The sequence below is a fragment of the Taurulus bubalis genome (assembly GCF_910589615.1).
Source record: "Taurulus bubalis genome assembly, chromosome: 1".
NCBI classification, from domain to species: Eukaryota; Metazoa; Chordata; class Actinopteri; order Perciformes; family Cottidae; genus Taurulus; species Taurulus bubalis.
The window spans coordinates 16392597-16409040 of NC_136589.1; the positions used below are offsets into that span (position 1 = coordinate 16392597).

Here is a 16444-nt window from a genome sequence, read left to right on the forward strand (position 1 = left end):
AAAGATGAATGTAGTCTGACATATTTAGTGTATAAAATATATCAAATAGTAAAAAAGTACTTTATCTATACTATTATTCTCAGAGCCTAAACATCTAAATCATCTAATGAAATCCTGCAACATTAAAGAAACATGAATACAACTTGGTAAATTGACAACCAAATATATAATAATATTTTTTTTAAAGGAAGATGTGTAAGAAAATAATGACCAATAATAACGTCTACAAATGTAATATTTTTCCATATTCACAGTCCAAAACTCAGAGATATCTAGTTTAAAGTTGTATAAAAGGAGAGAAAACCAGAATGATTGATAAACAACCTCCATTATGTATATTATTAGTTGCAGATAATCGGTTATTTAATTTTTGTTTACTGAGGGAATGAATCAAGAGTAGTCATTTTCTCATATACTTCTATATGAGAACCAACCAGAAGAGTCGCCCCTGGTGGACATTAAACATAATGCAGCTTGAACACATGACGCATCAGCCAATTAATATAGATTAATTTTCATTAGATTGTTTACATTTTCTTCTGTTAGTTGGCAACACCGTCTCTCCGCCACTACGGCTTTTATTCTGAAATCGATAACCGGAAGTAGTGTAATAACAGACGTGCGGACTTGCCATTTGGTGATAAAAAGAGTTCAGACGCGTCTGGAGGCATTTAGTCAAAACAAACCCTCCTGGTTCTGCTTCCACTGTTGGGTTTCATCTTGTCAATCAAACGTGAAGTACAAGTATTTCACCTCCGTGTACTTTACTTCATTATTGGTCTCCGTGAGTACTATCGGTCTGGATCCGTCCCTAACATGCCCTTCATCGAGCATGTCTCGGACCCGGACCTGGAGCGCCTGGCGCTGAAGCGGGTCGTCCCGGCGCTGCTGGCCCACGGTTTCTGCTCCGTGGACGGGCTGCTCGGGCAGCCGGCCGGGGACGCGGCGCTGCGGCAGGTGACGGAGCTGCACCGGTCCGGCGCGCTGCAGGACGGCCGGCTGGCGGGCTCCGTGCCGGGGGTCCACCGGTCCAGGAGCATCCGCGGGGATCAGATCGCCTGGGTGGGCGGGTCGGAGCGCGGCTGCGAGGCGATCAGCTTCCTGCTCGGCCGGATCGATAAGCTCGTGTCCGTGTGCGCGAGCCGGCTCGGGAGCAAGAAGATCCGCGAGAGGTCGAAGGTGAGAGAGAAGCCCAAAATACAAAGTGGACCATAAGAAAAACATTTAATAAACATGTATCATGCACCGAGTTGTCATTGATCTCTCAAGTAAAAGTGTGAATAGTTGTAAAGGATTATGTGTAATCTGCAGATGTTAGAATCATAATAAAATATGATTATCAGAATTCAGTGAAGATGAAGAGAACTAAATAGCATACTGGTTTTTCTGCAGGTTCAATCTGTTATTGGTGAACATATTTTAAGTTTCCTATTAAGACACATTTAGGTTCATTTTGCTTCCATAACTCGTACTATTTCATTCTAGTGGAAATCATTTATTTTACTACTTTTGTCTGCTTGCCTCCTAAATTCACCTAAAGTACCATGACATAATGCCTCATTTGCATATTTAAACATTGCAGAAAACTTGTAATTCACAAAATACTTGTCTTAATGTCGGTAATCAACTTTATGGTATCTATTATAAACTATTACACTATATTAAAAAAGCAATAAACAAATAAAAACACAACAAATTATGTTTAAATAAACTGCTTGTTTTTTCTTTGACATATTATTCTTCAAAATATTTATAATTTCACATCAAAGTCTTGCAGCTATTTTCACTTCCTGTGGCTCGTTAGACGTCATACGCATATTAAAAGCATTTGTTATGGTTAATATTAGGATCTCCACTATATTTGGTTGTTACCCAGGAGGTGCTCGCTGTGTTTTGAAAACCTTTGACCAGATGCCTTGTTGGATTTTGGGTTGATTCCCGATCCAGGTTCAGGATCTCCGACGCTCGTCGTTGGTTCCTGAAGGGCTCATCAAGTTTCCTTCCTGTTGACGAGGGAACTGTTGTTATTGAAAATAAAATCTTAAAAATAAATGAGCAAATACAACTTTTAGAGATCCACAATCACACTTTATTTGCTGCTGATACTTGTTGCAGATCATTGAGGATCCACATGAGCAGTTACAGATTATATTACGGCTATATTAAAGATTATATATACGGCTTCAAAGTCAGTAAATTAGATGCTTTTACTTTGTTGTTATCATCTAAAGTGTTTATTTGCATAAACATTGAGTGAATAATGTATTCTAATTTATTGTTGAAAAAACATATACGTCATTAGTAGTTTTAATTAATGTACTAATACCTGGGAAAGCTAGGCTTTTATTGATACTATAGTACTCTTATTAATACTCTTATCGATTCTTTTTGAAAAGCAGTTTTAGGGCATTTTTTTGCTCTCGTCACATTTTATGTTTTGTATCTTTGATTTTATCTGTAATATGAAGATATAAAACCTCTGAACAGAACCGTCATAGACGTAGAACTAGAACATGTCTTTAGTGCAGAATAACGGTCATGCTTATGACATAAATCATGAAAAAACAAAATTACGGCATAAAATGTTTTCTGTACATATCTCGGTCACATGATGTTTAACAGCCAATCGTAGAGCGATGCATCTATAAAGTTTCACATGTTGAAACTATTTTACTAGAACTGAAACAACTGTGTCGTTAGATTGACAAAAAATAACTAATGATACAACTATTTGGATGATCAAACCTTTCCCCCCACCAGTAAATACTGAATGAAAAAATACATCAATGAACACAAACAATGTAAACTTTACAATAAACACAGAAATGTAGCTAAAAATCAGAAATGAAATATTCGTGAGGATTGGCTGCTTTTCTTTTTACGTCTTTATCTGAAACGAGACGCTTGCAGCTTTTTAAACTATTGATGTGTTGAGAGTCCAGCTGCAGCCTCACGTGCCTCACGTACACGACAATAACCCTCAGCAGCTGGAACCCTGCCAAGAGCTCACACTCCTCCCTCCTCTCTACCAGGAGGATAATATATATATATATATATATATATATATATATATATCATATATATATATATATATATATATATATATATATATATATATATATATATATATATATATCATATATATATATATATATATATATATATATCTATCATATCTCCCTCCCTCCCCTTCCTCTCTTCCAGGAGGATAAGATAAAGTTGAAGGGCAAAACGGCTCTCGGAGGCGTTTTCTTTTTCTTTTTTATTGCTGCATCATTTCCTCTCGGCCCTCCATGTGTTTCTTCAACATGTTTTCACACCATAGCAGCTCAGTTGTGTGTGTGTGTAAACAAACTTCCTCTCGGGGCCGACTGCCTGTTGGAGCAGGTCAGAACCCTTTTTATCAGCATTGTTTTTTTTTTGCTGCTCTGGAGTCCCTCGCGTGCCTGCTGACGGGGGTCATGTGAGCTCATGTAGCTGCATGTACGATAGGTATAAGGCGGACGTCAGGAGGTTGTTGCTGACGTCTGTCAGGTTACTAAAGGTGTTATTGTCGTTGATGCTGCGTTCAGGGACCCGTGTGTTTAATGACTCTCTTTACGCTTCCTAATTTAGCTCTTTCAGCATAGGCGCCACTGGAACTGCCTTTACGTAGTTGGCCTTAGCCAACAACGTGATTTCGTGGTCATAAGAGGCCCAGATATTGATAAGATGATGTGGTCCATTTTTCTGAATGAAATAGTTTAAGGAAGAGGACGCTCTATATGCAGCACAGCTTGATGCAGGGCTGAGATGAAGTGGAGCTGGGCCTGAAGGTGAAGGTCAAAACAGACGTGAGAGGAGTCTGAGTCATATTTATGATTATCATCTTGTTATGAATGTAGGGAAAAAAATCACTGAATGCTGTTCCCCTCCCTGCCTGAGGGGGAAGCTGTGATATGTTTGGCCGTGCTTTGTTACTGCAGGTGATTGGACGGTGGTATATTAGGGGGAACCTGGGGAGGCCGTTTCTCTCTCCAGCTTCCAACCGGGCCATGCTGCACAAGAGGGATCCTTGGGGTAGTGGGGTTAGGAACAGTGTCGGTAGGGGTGAGAAGCTCTTTTTGTTTAGCCGTGTTTTCTCCTGTTGTCTGGTAGGGAGATAGGTAAGACACCTGTATTTTCTTTTGTTCCTTTTGTGGTAGGGAAGTTAGATTACGTGCACAGATTGTTTTGTTTGTTATTTTGGGCCAGGCTCACCCTGAAGAATGTATGACACCTGGTGGAAAATAAAAGCATCATTGAACTACTCCTCTGCAGCATTGGTCCTAATTTGGGAGGTGGGGAGACCCATCCGTATGTTGTGCTCAGACTCCCCTAGGCCGGGCGTAACAATCTTTTAAATCAACTATTTTGTCATATTATAATAAAACATATCAAGTCAACACAGGTCACACTGAGTTGTGTAATGTTTCATAAACTGTTGTCTGCATATTCTTATGATCAGATTATAATCTGCATATAAAACCATACAACATAAAGGGATATGAGACATTGTTAGTGTGAGAATGTATTTAATTCAGCATGATTGAAGCTGAAGCGACAGTTTAGTAGCTTTGTACTCTGTGAAAAATACCTTGGTTTCACTTTTATATTCCTTCTTTCATTTCTATTCCAACTTCATTAATAAAGTAACGAGGTTGGAGACGGTTGTTTGAATCGTCTGCATGACGCAACACTGTAAGAAGACGGACAAAGTATTTAAGATGCGCTTTATTGTGGTCCGAGCTGGACTACAACATTGTAGTTTCAACGCTGCAGACAGACCGACTAACATCCGCCTGCCATCGCGTCATATCTACGTTGGATTCTCTAAACACCGCTGTTGTCTTTTCCTAACTCCTCGTGAATTCCCATCTTTCTTTAACCCCGTGACGTTTTTACAGAGGTTAAAGGAAAAGTGATTAGTGTTAGACGTTAGGAGGTCATTTTTGACTATTCGACTGCAGCCAGAGTTTCTCTGATTTGTGGTCACATGGCTGTCTCAGATGAATCAATCATGACGTCATAGTTTCACTGAGGAGCTCAGAATTGAATGTTTCTTTTACAGAATCTGTTTATAGCAAACGGTTTAATTCGGACGAGATTTCTTAGTGAGAAACGTAGAATAAAATGTTTTTGGTGAAATATCACTTTTTCTGAAGGAAGCGTTTGCACGCGATGTGTTCAAGGACCGTAGGAAAGGTACAAATCTGACGATGATGACTGTTTTTGCAGCTTCTGGCGGATAAACGGTGTAGTTTGGATTTTCCATCCCACACAGGACGTTTCAGTGTCCGTCAGCTTTTCTTTTAAAAATGTCACAGGTCTTTCCTTTATTGTCAAACGATAAAATGCTGGAGTTTCCTAAACCAAAACGTTTTATTTAAGAAACTTAACTGAGGAATATAAACGTGTTTGCCAGACACTTTGTTTTGTATAACAAAAGTGTGTAGAAGTGAAAATGCAATATTGTAATGTTTAAAATAGAAGCAGCTGCATAATAACGGCATCCAAATAAGGAGTAAATAAATAAATGGTCTTAATGTTTGATGGAAATCATACTTTACTTCGGGTGGTTATTCAGAGTAATGCATCGAAATATACGGTGATATTGCATCAGACATAAATGGTGACAAACAGTACTTTTAGTGTCATCATAGAAGAAAATATTTCTATCCTAAAAAAACAGAAGTAATAGTACTGGCTCAGTGAAGTACTTCACCTTAACAAATTCTAATCCTAATAATCCTATTAAATTATTTAAGGTGTAGTACTGGCTCTCTCTCTCTCTCTTTCTCTCTCTGTGTGTGTGTGTGTGTGTGTGTGTGTGTGTGTGTGTGTGTGTGTGTATTTAGGCCATGGTAGCGTGTTACCCAGGAAACGGGGCGGGTTACGTCAAACATGTGGACAACCCGAACCGAGACGGCCGCTGCATCACCTGCATCTACTACCTCAACAAGAACTGGAGTGCCACGGTGTGTTCAGGGACCTCTCCTCAAAACTGGATGTTTGACCTCTGACCCCTCTACGGGTTTTAATGGATGGAGACGTTCTCAGTCAGGTTGCGAGACTTCCTGTCTGACGGGGAAGTACTCGATGACTTTGATCTCTTCTCAAAGCGCATCGTGATGATGTTTATGGTTTTAGGAAGTACTCTGATCCTTAACGGCAGCTCCTTATACTAATACCACGCTCATAATACAAGTAAAAGTACTTCTTTCAAAACCTTAAAGTAAAAGTACTATCAGTTAAATGTAGTTAAAGTATTGACTGGTTAATCAAATATTTTTCTATTGCTTCCTATTGTAAAATAATATCAGTATAACGATAAAAAAGGACATCTGTGTGATAGTTGAACTAATCTCCTCCTCGTTGTGGGTCAGGAGCACGGCGGCGTCCTCCGGATTTTTCCGGAGGGGAAACCCTACGTGGCCGACGTCAAGCCGCTGTTCGACCGGCTGCTCTTCTTCTGGTCCGACCGCAGGAACCCACACGAGGTTCAGCCCTCCTACGCCACCAGGTGAGCAGGCAATCCACCAATGCATCCACAAATCAACCAACCCACCAATCAACCAGCCAATCAAATCAACCAACCAAATCCACCAACCAACCAAATCAACCAACCAATCAAATCAACCAACCAACCAACCAAATCAACCAGCCAAATCAACCAACCAACCAATCAAATCAACCAACCAAATCAACCAGCCAAATCAACCAACCAACCAAATCAACCAACCAGTTAATAACACATAACTAACATGTGCATATGAGATGGCATTTCAAATAAAATAAAGATCAGAATGCTTATTGAAAAAGTGAAATATTGTTACATCAAAGAAAACTACATTCAAAACACAAGGAGTTATTTGATATTTTTAAAATTATGCGACCAATAGATCTTAATTCAGGAGTACGTTGTAGTTTTAGTTTTGTTAGTAATTCCAATAAAAAGTACAACATTTGATGCAGTGGAAGAAGTTTAGCCCACTGAAAGAGGAAGATAGTCCTGAATTAATTGTTGTATTAAAAAGGGACTAATGTTAAACTTATGTTCAGTAATCTATGTTTTATAATCTTTGTATGAAAAGCTTTAGCTCAGCCTCTGTGGTTGTTAAGACAGCATTTAATATAAAATAAGTATTTAGAAAAAGCATCAACATTTTTATTTAAAATCAAATAAATAAAATGCATTAAAAACAAGGAGTTATTGGATACATGTCAATGGTACCAATAGATGATGTGTTATTTTCTGTACTTAATTCCAAATGGCTGATAAATGTAGAGAATACAAAGTATATTTTCCTCTGAAATGCAGTTCAGGAAAAGTACAAATATTCTACAAAAACTAGGTTAATTGACATGTTGTATTGAAAACCAACATTAGACAATTTAAGTGAAGGATGTTTTCTGATATTTTTAATCTGAGATCTGTTAACAGGAGTTTAGAACATGAAATACTAAACTAATTTAAACATGTCTTCAGTACAACTTCTTGACACATTTAGTTGGCTAGTGATAATAAAATCGTAATTTATTTTCACTGAGGACAAACAGATCGTTGGCATCACCTGCTGGTGTGAATGTGTAGCACTACAGGTTTTTTTTTAAATTCTGTATATAAAAAACAAAACATTGATCTCATATTGAAGCCAATATGTATACAGTATTTCTATCCACCATGAATATAATCTCATTATGTCTGCAGAGTCTGCTTAAATGCAGTTGTGTTGGATCAAATAAAGGAGAGTAAACTTGAGTGTTGTTGTTCCAGGTACGCCATCACAGTTTGGTATTTTGATTCAGAGGAGAGAGCCGAGGCCAAGAGACGCTTCAGGGACTTGACAGGTGCATGTACACATCAAGCTATACTTTGTATAAAATGTAAAAGTATTTCATGAATTACTTTTTTCAATGACATTTTTGTTATATATTTTGACGTACGTTTTATAACAAAAAAAATAAAAATACTATAATTTTTCCCGACATAATATATAGTGACTTGTAGACATACTGTGACTTTTTACACAATTTTTTATACGGAATTTCTAAAGTAAAAGGTAATTCTTTAGTAGGTTCATACCAGTTTTCATTATATTTCCAAAACTAAATGTTTCTATTTTTGCCTTCTTTTGGTTCCAGCTTCATCTCTGCAGCCGGGTGGCAGCTCCCAGTGAGTTTCCTTTGGTGCTTTTTGAAAAAAGCTGAACGAACATGGAAAAAAATTAAGAATTTTACAAAATGTGCATCCCGTCAGCGTGAAGGACAGACATGACAAGTCACCTGATGGATGAAGATCAGGTGACTGTGTGTGTGTGTGTGTGTGTGTGTGTGTGTGTGTGTGTGTGTGCGCAGTGCTTTCTGACGACAAAGAGAACAGCTTAAGCCCTTCCTTCAGCTCACAGGAGGAATTGACCAACAGTTTTTAAAGTTTACAGATTAAGATTACAGATGTTTTAAATACAATGGTTCTGAGTTTACTAATAAATCAGGTCTAAATGTGGACTGAAAAGTCCAATTCTTTGGTATTTTAACTTTGAGATCTGATTATTTGAGAGGAAAAACACAAATTCTTCACTCGCTGTGATTTTATATTCCGTTAATATTCTTAAAATGACTGCCAGCGTTCTGTGCATGCTCTGCTCTCAAGGGACAAAGTGTGTGTGTGTGTGTGTGTGTGTCTTACTATTTTACTCTGCAACCTGACCTGAGATCTGTTTTCAGACATGTTGATGGAACTGTGTTTGGTATAAAAGAAACATTTTGTCTAAAATTGTCTGAATGCAAACAGTCGTGATATTTACAGATGTATCAAATAAAGCTTTTATTTTTAAGAATGAAACGTACAATAAAAATGTACACTGATCTACTAGTTTGTGTGCCATGTTTTTTCATGAATGGATGATCACAATCTGGGCACAGTTATTTTGGTCCCTGTCAATCAAATGCTTACGATGCACAACACTGTGAGAACGCAGGTTTGCAAAAAACTATGCATACTTTAATGAAAAAAATACTGGGCAATGCATACTTAAAAAAGTCAGAGTATAATATGTTGAAAGAATGAACCCTGATTCTCCTGAAAATCGAACATAAAAGATTTTCTGAGATGACGATGAACGAGTTTCTCACCTGAACTGCTGCAGTTCTCCACTGGTGTGAGTTTTGAACGAAGAAAAGGGAATTTAAAGGAAGTTATAAACAATAATCTTTCGTCCCATTTAAATGACTGAGGAGATTAAGCTCCACCCACCTGGTTCCTCAGTTTGAATAAAACTGTGAACACGTTTCATTCAGCTGTCAGATGTAGACATTAAAATCATTTTCACAGTGAGTTTCTCAAGAATGATAATAAGGATGTTCATGCTGGTTAAATATTTTCACAATAAAAAGCTAATTTGTTTGTGTTTCATTTTATTTCTTATAAATATTTGTGGAATACAAATGTAAACTGTCATATTTGGAATCGGTTAAATTTTTTTAATAAAAGATGGGACACAAATACAGTATAAATGTATCTAATATTTTGAGTTAATAGCTTCAAATGAATTGCAAATACTTTTAATACAAACAGTAAGAGATTCTGCAGAAATAAATTATACATCCAAATGCCACTCATGTAAAAATAAAAACATAGCTTCATGTTTTTAATTCAACATGCTGTTGATGGGACATAAACAAGATATAAGACTTCCAGAATGAATATAATTATTAAGATTGCTTCATAATAAAAGTGAACATATCGGAGGTGCTGCTGCAACGATTAGAGATCACCTGCAGTTCCTGTGTCGATTCTCTAGGTGTTGCTGCAGCTCCACCGGCGTGTAAGGACGCGTTCTCGTCTCTGTGGGAAGAAGATCAATGTCAGGTGAAGATAATCCACCTTTGTGTTTTAATACAGTCGCGGTCGAGTCTCGTCTTACATATTAATACCTTTTATTCTCTTCCATGAGCCAGATTTATTCTGCTCCTGCTTCTATGGACGTACAATGTAAAAACTAAGCAGCACTGTAGAATACATAGAGTTTATGAAAAAGAATGTGATGTTTAGGGTAAAAATATGAATGAAACAGAAAAAAAAACAAATCAACACCTTCTTAAAAAAAAAATTGTAAAAAAGGGACACATTTTAAGATAAAACCTTTTATCATCATTACAAAACTATGACGTCACCTTTTCAGTCAAGGGGATAAGTGACACATGGACACATATATGGAACATGACAGCCAAAGAATGTGTGAAAGAAAGTCAAAAGTAGGAGTAACGTTTTAAACAAGATTTACACGCAGTTGTGGCCAACAGAAAAAAAAATAATGTTCTCCATGAAGTGGGACAGGTGTGGCCAAGCCAAACAAATAGATCAAGATAACAAAACTAGGCCTAAGAAACAAACATGGCTTCACATGCTTCTCTAAGCAAAGGTTCTACCAAAACAAATACAGAGGGAGCACCGACCAATAACCTGATGTTATAGACACAAAGTACCTAACTGAGAATATAGAGAAGAAAAAACAAAACAAAAACACAACATATACTGCTTTTTGGTGTTTTTAAGCTCAGTACCCATGAACACACCAAACTGCATGCAAAAGTATGTAACAAACTGGCTGAAGAAGACTGTGAGAGGTGGGTGAAAGCTCCAAAAAGTGAGAGGAGGGTCAAGGGTCACTCGTCACTAATGTTCTAAATAAGAACATTAAAAACACCAAAAAGGAGAATAAAACGTAAATATCTAAAACCATATCTACAACCAGAGGAGTCGCCCCTGGTGGCCGCTAGAGAGAATGCAGCTTAAACACAAGAAGCATAGACTTATATACAACCAGAGGCGTCGCCCCCTGGTGGACAGTAGAGAGAATGCAGCTTTAACACATGAAGCATATACTTCTATACAACCAGAGGAGTCACCCCCTGGTGGTCAGTAAAGAGAATGCAGCTTTAACACATAAAGCATAGGCTTCACTCTTCAGAACTGGAGGTTGATTCCTGGTTTGGACTGAAAATGACAAAACACATTTAAACATGAAGACTAAAGGAGTGAACCAACTCATGAAGTCTGTATCCATCCGCCTCTGCGTCCTCTTCGTTTCTCTTACTTTTATTACCTTCCTCTCACCTCCTCCTCCTCGCAGTAATAAGAGCAGAGAGGTCAGTCAGTCGACCCTCTGAGGCCGACCAGCCAACTTTAAATATTTCACACTATTTTAAATGAGTGCACATGAATCATAGATCACAGGCAGCGCTGCTCTCTGTGTGTGTGTGTGTGTGTGTGTGTGTGTGTGTGTGTGTGTGTGTGTGTGTGTGTGTGTGTGTGTGTGTGTGTGTGTGTGTGTGTGTGTGTGTGTGTGTGTGTGTGAGAGAGAGAGCTCGGACCTGAAGCTCCTTCTAATAACCTCTGGCTGTCCGTCTCGGTGAAGAGGTCTGATGTGGAATTTAGATCCGACAGCGTCCGTCGTCCACCGGCGGCATAACGAGCAGCCTTTCATCCTCGGTGTGATGGACGGGTGATGAAACAAAGCATTAGAGATGAAAACTAATAGGGCTTTTTTTTTTATCTGCGGGGGCTGATCTCCCTAATTCCCAACATGCATCAGGAGTCAAAGCATCACAAAAAAAATAATCTGTACGAGTATTTAGGGAGACATGATGTGACGTTTAAGTTTCTGAAGAAAATCTGTTTTGTAATGATGAGTCTCACTTGCACTGCTAAAGATCATTTATACATTATTATATTCATCTATGACCAGCTGTCGTTCATGTTGCATTGTGGGATAGGAGAGAAATAATTCTCAGGATGCATCTGTGGAGCTGCAAGATCGATATTGTTAGAAGAGGTGTGGTGTTGAGGACCCAAATGCACAGACGCAGCAGTTCAAGTTCCAAGGGCGGACTTTATTGCGACAAAACAAAACGAATAGACAAACTAATACCACCGGTAATGTCCAGCGAACACAGGAGATCCACCTCCCCTGCTCCAGAGTCGGGAGGGCAACTCAACCGCTCTTGTGAAGGATGCTCTTGAAGCACGCCGGACGGATTCCGCTCCAGAGTCGGGAAGGCAACTCAACCGCTCTTGTGATCCACTCTCACCTGAAGAAGCAAACCAGACTGGAACTGGAACAACCCGACAAATGAGCCAGGTACGCAGTGGTCCCTAAATCACCTGCCGGTGATCAAGGCAATTCACAACAGCTGGGATGAAGGAGAGGGGCGTGGCAGTGGGCGGAAACCAGGGGTGGAGACTTACGAGCAGACAGGGAATCCAACAGTACCCCCCCCCCCCTTAACGGGAGCCTCTTGGCGAACCACCGGATCTACCAGGGTTCTGTCGATGGTAGTCTCTAATGAGCCCCGGATCAAGAATCCGAGAACGGGGCACCCAGCACCGTTCCTCTGGGCCATACCCCTCCCAGTCTACCAGGTACTGATATCCCCTACCCCGCCGGCGGACATCCAGGAGGCGATTGACCGTGTAGACGGGGCCCCCCCTCAAAGAGACGGGAATGTGGAGGGTGTACAGATGGAGGATTTAAGGGACTGGAGACAACAGGCTTGAGGAGAGAGACATGAAATACTGGGTGAATTCTCATGGAACGAGGCAGCTGAAGTTTGACCGACACCGGGTTGACGATGGAGATGATGGGATAAGGGCCGACATATCTGGGGGAGAGCTTCCTACACTCGGTGCGGAGGGGGATGTCCTTGGCCGAAAGCCACACCAATTGACCAACACGGTAGTCCGGGGCTGGAACACGCCGTCGATCTCCTGTTCTGTTCTGCTGTGCGAAGTAGAGCGGCCCGTGTCTCTCTCCACACGCGCCTACAACGACGGGCATTGCTTTGGACCGAAGGTACGGCAACCTCAACCTCCTGGCTGGGGAACAGGGGAGGCTGAAAACCCAAAGAGGCCTCAAATGGGGACAGCCCGGTGGCAGTAGATGTGTGGGAATTGTGGGCGTACTCGACCCACGGAAGGTGACGGCTCCATGACGAGGGATTGGTGGCGGTCACACACCTGAGGATGGCCTCGAGCTCCTGGTTTATCCTCTCAGTCTGGCCATTAGTCTGTGGGTGGAATCCTGAGGAGAGGCTGGCCGTGGCGCCGAGGGTGTGACAGAAGGCCTTCCACAACTGGGACGAAAACTGAGGACCGCGGTCCGAAACTATGTCTGCCGGGATGCCATGAAGCCTCACCACATGTAGAACTAGCAGATCGGCGGTTTCACGGGCCGATGGAAGCTTGGGCAGGGGAATTAAGTGAGCAGCCTTTGAAAACCGGTCCACAACCGTCAGAATGACGGTGTTGGTGTCAGATGGAGGGAAACCAGTAACGAAATCCACCCCGATATGGGACCACGGGCGTTGGGGCACAGGAAGTGGTCTGAGTAACCCCACGGAAGGTCGATGCGAAGCCTTGTTGCGGGCGCACGTAGTGCAGGCCAGCACATACGAACGCGTATCCTCCTCGAGAGACGGCCACCAAAACATGCGGCGGAGCCAGTTTATAGTTCGGCGGATGCCCGGGTGGCCCGAAAGACGGGACTCGTGGGCCCACCGCAGGACTTGGGAACGGGCGGCCTCAGGAACAAACAGGCGGTTCGGGGGACCTCCTCCGGGGTCACGCTGGGTGTGCTGGGCCTCACGTACCACCCTCTCAATCTTCCAGGTGACTGCACCCAGCACGCACGAGGCGGGCAGGATGGTGTCGAGAGTAGAACCTCCCTCCTCCGGAGCAAACTGACGGGAGAGTGCGTCCGGCTTGGTGTTCTTGTGCCCTGGCCGGAAGGTGATGGTGAAGTTGAAGCGTGTGAAGAACAAAGCCCAGCGGGCCTGGCGGGAATTGAGGCGTCTCGACGAATGGATATATTCCAAATTGTGGTGGTCGGTCCATACAATGAAGGGAAGCACCGATCCCTCCAGCCAGTGCCTCCACTCCTCCAAGGCTAACTTGACCGCCAACAGTTCACGGTTGCCAACGTCATAATTCCTCTCCGCCAGGGACAATCTGTGGGAGAAGAAGGCACAAAGATGGAGCTTGGAGTCGGAAGCGGACCGCTGGGAAAGTACAGCTCCGACTCCGGTGTCCGAGGCATCCATCTCGACGACAAACTGGCGGGTCTCGTCTGAGTGGACCAGGATCGGGGCCGAGACGAACCGATCCTTGAGGGCCCGAAAAGCCCCGTCGGCCTCTGGGGTCCATGAAAAACGGACCTTGGATGAGGTGAGTCGTGTCAGTGGTTCTGCCGTTCGGCTGTAGTTCCGGATGAACCGACGATAGAAATTGGCGAACCCCAGAAACTGCTGAAGCTTCTTTCTTGAAGTGGACACCGGCCACTCTGTTACTGCCTTAACCTTCTCGGGGTCCTTTCTCACCTGACCCTCCTCGATAAAGACCCCCAGGAACTGCACAGATGTAACGTGGAACTCGCACTTCTCAGCCTTCACGAAGAGCTGATTCTCTAACAGCCGTTGCAAAACCAGGCGAACATGGTTGGTGTGCTCCTGGGGGTTCGGGGAGAAGATGAGAATGTCGTCAATATACACAAACACAAAACGGTTCAAGAAGTCGCGGAGGACATCGTTCACCAGGGCCTGAAAGATGGCATGGGCATTAGTTAGTCCAAACAGCATCACCAAATATTCAAAGTGTCCCAGGGGTGTGTTAAAGGCCGTCTTCCATTCGTCCCCCTCGCGAATTCGGACCAGGTGGTAAGCGTTGCGGAGATCCAGCTTGGTGAATATCTTGGCTCCAGCTAGGGATTTCGAAAACAGAGGACATCAACGGCAACGGATATTTATTCTTGATAGTGATTTGATTCAAACCTCTGTAGTCGATGCAGGGACGGAGGCTCTTGTCCTTCTTCGAGACGAAGAAGAAACCCGCTCCCACAGGTGATGAAGAGGGGCGTATGATTCTAGCGGCGACCGAGTCCGTGATGTACCTCTCCATAGACTCACGTTCTGGCCGGGAGAGATTATATAGCCGGCTCGAGGGAAGTGGAGCGCCCGGAAGCAGGTCAGTGGCACAATCGTATGGACGATGAGGGGGAAGTGAAAGAGCCCGCTCCTTGCTGAACGCCTCTCCCAAATCCACATACTCCTGAGGCACTGCGACGAGGCCAGGACCGGTGTCAGACTTGCTGGGGAGAATAACCTGACGGGGCAGCGCAGATCTGAGGCAGCGAGAATGACAGGCAGAACTCCAGCCGGTGATCCTACCTCCAGCCCAATCAATCTGAGGATTATGCTCCTTGAGCGAGGGAAGCCCCATAACCAAGGGTGTCTGGGACGGAAACGCATAGAACCGGGTATTCTGACTGTGATTGCCAGACACATGCAGGGAAATTGGCTGAGTCCAGTGTGTTATCTCCGCCAGTGAACTGCCATCCAATGCGCTCACCAGCAGAGTGCGCTCTAGCGCCTCCACAGGAATTCCTTGACTCCTAATAAAGTCAGTGTCCAAAAAGTTCTGTTCAGCCCCGGAATCATTGAGGGCTGACAGGTGCACAGGCCCTGATGACAGCCTCATGGTGGCAGGAAACAATGACCGAGACTCAGAATGGGGAATTCTCCTTGACCCACTCGCCAGCACCCCCACTCCTACTGACGAGCTCTCTCTTTTGGCCGAGCGGAGCACACGGCCATGGGGTGTCCCGACTCCCCGCAGTACAGGCAGCTTCCTGTGTGGAGGCGTCTCTCTCTTTCCTCCGGAGAGAGATGAATCCGCCCGAGCTGCATCGGCTCCGGTTCCAACGGGGGAGGGGCCGAGGAAGGGGAGCGGGCGTGCGCCTGACCGTACCGTCCGACCGGGCTCGGGGGCTGAGAGCCGGGAGCGGAAGAAAACTGACGCACCGGATTGGAAGACCGGTAGTGCCTCTCCCGACGGTGTTCCCGAATACGGCTGTCCATCTTAACTGTGAGAGCGATGAGCTCCTCTAAGGAATCCGGTTTGTCCCGGACGGCCAGTTCATCTCTCAGAAGCTCCGACAGACTGCAGCAGTATATTCCCTTCAGCGCCTCACTCCCCCAACCCGACTCCGCCGCCAGAATCTGGAAATCCACGGAGTATTCTGCTGCACTGGTGGACCCCTGGCGGAGACTGAGCAGGCGCTGTACAACGTCCCGGGTGTACACCGGGTGGTCGAATACGCTCTCGAAAGCCTCCTTGAAGCGCTCGTAGGAGACCCGAGTAGAGCGTCTGTGGAGCCACGTCTCAGCCCAGACCAGCGCCTTACCACGTAGCAAACCCACCGTATATGCCACCTTCGCATTGTCCCAGGCGTACGTGCGGGGCTGCTGGGTGAAGACAAACCGACACTGGAGCATGAACCCTCGGTACTCCCCAGACGCTCCACCATAAGACACAGGAGAGGGAACAAAGGACTCACGGGTGCAGGCGGACTCCTCGTCCTCCGGGACCGGC

The 16444-nt window shown here is 43.6% G+C and overlaps 1 protein-coding gene across 1 annotated transcript; it reads left to right on the top strand.

The window, feature by feature from the left end:
* Window positions 1–816: 816 nt before the first annotated feature.
* Window positions 817–8819, top strand: egln3 (egl-9 family hypoxia-inducible factor 3; the record flags this gene model as incomplete). Its single annotated transcript, XM_079225080.1, has 5 exons — window positions 817–1179; window positions 5877–5996; window positions 6405–6541; window positions 7796–7869; window positions 8164–8819. The coding sequence occupies 5 exons, from the start codon at window positions 817–819 to the stop codon at window positions 8196–8198; spliced, it is 729 nt and encodes a 242-aa protein (XP_079081206.1). The 3' UTR covers window positions 8199–8819.
* Between the last annotated feature and the right edge of the window lie 7625 nt (window positions 8820–16444).